General features: G+C 39.8%; 1 protein-coding gene across 4 annotated transcripts in view; it reads left to right on the forward strand.

The window, feature by feature from the left end:
• Nucleotides 1-5,567, forward strand: part of LOC123972848 (disco-interacting protein 2 homolog C) — a 459,676-nt gene that overhangs the window by 435,737 nt on the left and 18,372 nt on the right. For all 4 annotated transcript variants that reach the window (XM_046052561.1, XM_046052558.1, XM_046052557.1 and 1 more), the window contains 2 exons: nucleotides 3,513-3,593; nucleotides 4,099-4,222. In XM_046052561.1, the coding sequence (XP_045908517.1) occupies nucleotides 3,513-3,593; nucleotides 4,099-4,222 (205 nt within the window). The remainder of the gene's footprint in view (nucleotides 1-3,512; nucleotides 3,594-4,098; nucleotides 4,223-5,567) is intronic.

Below are 5,567 nucleotides of genomic sequence, written 5' to 3' on the forward strand. Positions count from 1 at the left end.
AAAAAAAAAAAAAAAAAAGATTTCTCTTAAGAAAAATGACAGCATTTCTTGTTTGTTTGAATGTCTAAAACAACTGTTTCCTGAGAAGGACCTTTGGTGTGTGCATTGTGTGACAATGTCATGAGTGCCACAAAAGTTTGTAGGGAAGAGGTCGGGGTGAATTTCGCTGGGAGACTCCTCTCAACCCATTTTCTACCAGCAGTTAAAGCTGGGGTAGGTAACACTGGAGAACTAGCAAGAGACACCTAGGTTTTAAAGTATCCACCTGAAAAATCCCACCTCCTCCTTCATGCCTCTGTCCAAAGCCACTCCTCCTTAACACATAGCAGTGGCAGATCAGCAAGCAGCCACCTGAAACCTTTTTATTAGGGTCCTTTGTCATGTGTCCTGCTGATAGGGACATCCATGTGTTACTTCGGAAATGATGAGCAACACATTTTGTGGTTTAGTCTGGAGGACTTTTAGCATTTTCTGCAGAAGTCAGAAATGTGTTTTTTCACCAATTCGAAACCATTTTTCAAGTTAATAGAGGGCAAAGAGCTTGATTGACAAAATCATTCCAAAATAAAACCCATAATTGTCGAATTAAACACTGAATTATATCAAGTGACACCAACTCATGGCGCATTGGATAAGACACATGCCTTTGGTGTGAGAGACGCAGGTTCGAATCCACTAGACGCTTAACCCCTCGTTGCTCCAGAGATGTGCGACCTCTGACACATAAAGCAATTGTAAGTCGCTTTGGATAAAAGCGTCAGCTAAATGAATAAATGTGACATTGAAAGGTGTGTAGATGGTGACTCAGGTAGTTACTGTTTGTGACTTTTAAAGACATGACTGTTGATTTTATATATGTAAGATTTTTTGGGGAGGTTTTGAAGGATTGAATTGTTTCATTTGGAAGATGTGCATCACATGTTTGACAGGAGATTATTTCTGACTCAGTGGCTCACATGTGTGCAGGCGTGGTGCTTTAGGGCATTTTACATAAACGCCTAAATGTTAATGTATGAGGGAGGAAACTGAGGGAACGGGAGAGGAAGCAGACCTTCATTTGCTGTTATGAAAGTTTTATGAAAGCTCGGAGTTGGGCTGACTAGCAGCTGAGTGATGTTTTCATCGGGGGGAGAAAACCTTCTTAAAATCCCCCCCGAGAGATATGCGATGCATGAAACTGGTGGTGAGTGAATGAGAGAGTGTCGACTACATGAGTTCAAACTGTGAAACAGGAAACTTTGGCCGTTGAGGAGCTGAGTTAGGTTTTCAGCAGGAGAACACCACAACACGACAGAATCTCTTAAATGAACAATCATGAGGCATTAGTCTGGTGACAGCTTATATGAAACACACAGTACAGTGATCACAGTATGAGACAGAGTATGGACATAATACTTCACTTGTTATACTTTAAACATCCTTCTGGATGTGGAGGGTTTAAAGGTGTCCTTTGTGACAAATCCACAGGATTATCACCAAACTCTGCAGTTCCCCTCAGCTCTATGCAGCATTTTAGTCTATTTTGGATCATGGTTTCTTTTTTCAGCAAGTAAAATGTGATAAACCCGCTGGACACGACCTACCCAGCACCAAACAACCGTCAGACACAGTTAGAGACTAGCTGGTGATAGAAGTGGAACGTTAAGCAGCTGAAGGGTCAAATATTTTTCTCAGGAGTTGGAGGAGACAAAAACAGAGCTAAAAGCAGAGTGAACTTCACAGTCATCAGGTGGACACAAACACGACTCTTGTATCTGCTAGATGGGTAAATAAGCCACTACAGTACATACATACTAATACTAGTACATAATACCCATAAAATGAAGTTAATTACTCTACCAAACAAGAAAAGTAATTTTCAGTTTATTGACATTATTAACAGACCTTGTGTAAAAAGTCTGTTTCTTTAACAAGGACTGGGCCTTAAATTATATTATTTTAGAATGTATTACTTTATTTTGTTTTAGCGGTTCTCTTAATTCTGATATATTTTTACTTGAAAGGAGGAAGCATGGTGAGTTTTTATATATATATTGTTAGTACCAAGTACCAAGAAAGATGTTAAACATCTTGAACAGGCAACCCATAAACAGATCAGTATGTATGATATGAATACCTAAATTAGTAATGTCCCCCATGTCATTCCATTACACACCGTACTCTTCATAAAGCAGCTTCGTGGTTACGTTCGAGTCATGACATCTGCCAAAGTACTGTTAAGCAAAGTATCAAACCCCCGTTAGTTCTGTTGATCAGAAAACCGTCACTGTCACCTTTACTCTATTTGTTCTGCAGCTGCATGAATGTGAAATAAGAAAAGCTCATTTCAACCCTCAGCTGGAGGAACAAAGGTTCACATTTGAGCTCCTCTAGCATAATAATTCACTGACGTTTCAGTCAGTGAAATTTGCAGTACAAATCAAGCGCGCCCAGAGTCTTCCCAGAGGTGACGAACGCTGTGTTGCGCAGAGCAGAGGTCCATTTGCTTTGCGGTTGGCAGGTTAAGACTCTGACAGCTGAATCCTCAAACAGGCTGGCAGCACACACACACACACACACACACAAATAAAACGGACTTTCTGTTGCAAAACATAACATGAATTACACTCCCTGCGATTCACCACTCTGCATCAAATCTTGAAAAATTTATGAGGCCAGAAACAAACTCACTCTCTTATTTGTTCTCTCCTCCCATAGCCAATTCCCATCTCTCTTCTCTTGTCTCTGCTAGTAGGAAGCCCTGTTGCCTTACCTTACTCACTTACTTTCATCCATATTAACTTACTGACAGTCAGTGTTGGGCGCAGTAATTTACACATTTTATTATTACTCATTAACATCCATAAACAAAATGGTCAGTGGTAATGTTTCGGTTTCTGTGTATTCAAAGAGGGACTGAAAAGCAACGTCTCTCTAGTTGAAATTTTCATGCTCGTTTCACCTCCCCGCAGCCAGCATCACTGACTGGTGTGGTCGGGGGTGGTCAGAAGTGTGCTCTGTCGTACCTGTAACCACACATAACAGTGATGTCACAGGGTCCTGGAGTACAGCTGTACAATGCTGAAACAAGATGAGAAGTTTAACCAGTTGAGTATATAGCCTTGGGAAAAGTGCTACCTGAGGGTTAAACAAAGTCTGTCCCATCGTAATTACAAGGAAATTGTTTATGAAGGTTCAGAGTCTGATTCATTTTATGTGGCAAACTGTGGTGATTGGTGAAATTGCCAAGTATTCTGTCAGTTTGATGAAGTTTTTCTTTGCAGGAGAAGCTCAGATAGGATACATTTGGATTCATTCTCCTGTTTGCAAGTTTAGAAATACTTAAAACTCCTTAAAATCAGTGAAATGTATCTATTCTCCACTAAATTCTGATGTTTTACAGTGTATCGCGAGTGTTAGCTGCCTTGTTGCCTTATTCATGTGTTTAGGATGTATGTGTGTGCGTGTGTTTATTTGTAAATATGTGTGTTTGTCGTCACTCAATTTCACTGTTCCCGTATTTGTGCTTTTAGTTCCTCTTCCTGTCAGAGGTTTTACAGTGGAGAGCCCAGACCACTCCAGACCACGTCCTGTACACACTGCTCAACTCCAGGGTAAGACCTCACAACACACATATTGATGGTTTTTGGACCTGACGTCTGGAAAAGTTAACAGTTCAAGTACAGTTTTTCCGTGTTTATGTGACTGTACTATGAGTTATAAACAAGGCAAATGTACCTTATGTTGCAACATTTGCTTTATGTTACAGCACTTTATGTTCTAGTGTGTGCAGCATGACGCAAAAGACAGAATGGCAGACAAAGAATGATTTATTGATTTGTTCATGAAAAATAATATCCATTATTATTATCATCATTATTATTATTATTATTATGCAGTTTGTATATACGATTGTGTGTGAAGTGACTCTGTATGACGGTTCTGTTAGTTTGCATAATGGCAATATGATCCACTGGTTTGTTTACAGCTGTTCGGCACCAAGATGCTGCAACGGAAAATATGATTTGACATCTGCTGATACACTCCGCTGATTGAATGTGTCAATCATCTTTCTGTGTGTGTGTGTGTGTGTGTGTGTGTGTGTGTGACCTCCTCCAGGGTACTATAGCCAGCTCTCTGACTTGTGTTCAGTTGCATAAGAGGGCAGAGAAGATCGCTGGCATGCTGGCTGAACGGGGCCACCTACAGGACGGAGACCACGTCGCACTGGTCTACCCTCCAGGTAAGCACTAGCTGCACCTCAGTGTCCTGATGTTTTGCATGTTGACATCAGTTTCATAGTGACAGTACCAGATGTGAAGGCGTTACGTCCAAAATGCTTCAAATTGGAGAAAAAACACCTTTGAAATTCATTCAAAAGTAAAAGCAGATTCTACCCAGAAAACATTGCTAGCTGAATATTCACAAGGCAGTAAAACAACATTTGAAACTTTTCTGAACCCATATTATAGCACTAAAAGTATGTGGACACACTTTAGGTGAACTTATGGTGTGGGTCTATTTTTCATGGTATGGGCCTATTAGTTCCAATTAATGAGAATCGTACATACAAGGTTCACACCAACTGTGAGCCGGACCTGATCAGCCAACATTGGTGTTGGACCTCATTAATGCTCTTGAGGCGGAATGGGAGTAAACCCCTGCAGCCATGTTCAGCATCTGGTGGAGAAACCAGAAGAGTGGAGGCTGTAACAGCAGCAGATTAATGCCCATGGTTTGGATTGTTGTTGATGTTCCACAATCAGATACTGGTAAAACCAATAAAAAATTATTTGCTGTCCACTGCTATCATTCTAAACAGACCTGCTTAACCAGCAATCAAGTGTTCAGATTGCTTAAAACATTAAGTTTTGTTATGTTTTTAATAGAACATTATAATATTTCAGTAAGGTCTCATGTTAGATTTGTATGTTTTATAATGTAATGTTTCCATATTTTATGTGTTTTTTCTAATAATTAATAGTTTTATATTTTTAGCATATTTACTACAAATCATATACTCTTTATATAACCCAGTTTCCAAAGCTTTCCGTATAGTTTTTATATCATTATAGTGTTGTTTTACAGTTTTTTGTTTCTGTAAATACGGAAAGATTAAGTTTACATTGTTTTGCTGTCATTCTGTTGTGAAGTGAAAGTAAAATAGTAAAAGTCTTTTGTGGAAAATGGTCAGTATTATGAAAAATACCTGATTCATTCTAAATTGACTATAACATGCCAAAACTTTGTAATGATCCTTTAACTTGTGTGCTGGCATGTTAACAAGGACAAACTGTCTGTTTTTAATGAGGAAGGGCACGACAAAGACATTTCAGTTAGATCGAAGAGAGCGCCGCGGGGAAAATTAAAGCGAACGGAAAGAATTATAATTTCCCTCAGAGCCTCGTGTCCATCAGCAGGACGGATGCAGCCTTACAGGACCAGATTCTCCTAAAGCAGCATTCAATTAATCGCCTCCAGAGTCCGCCGCTCAATACTTAACCTCCTCACCTCTGTGAATGTGTGTTCTTTTTTCTTTCTTGCCTTTCTTTTCCTTGTCTCCCTTTCATCCCCCTCCCCTCTCCCCC

This window comes from Micropterus dolomieu, linkage group LG06 (assembly GCF_021292245.1).
Source record: "Micropterus dolomieu isolate WLL.071019.BEF.003 ecotype Adirondacks linkage group LG06, ASM2129224v1, whole genome shotgun sequence".
NCBI lineage: Eukaryota > Metazoa > Chordata > Actinopteri > Centrarchiformes > Centrarchidae > Micropterus > Micropterus dolomieu.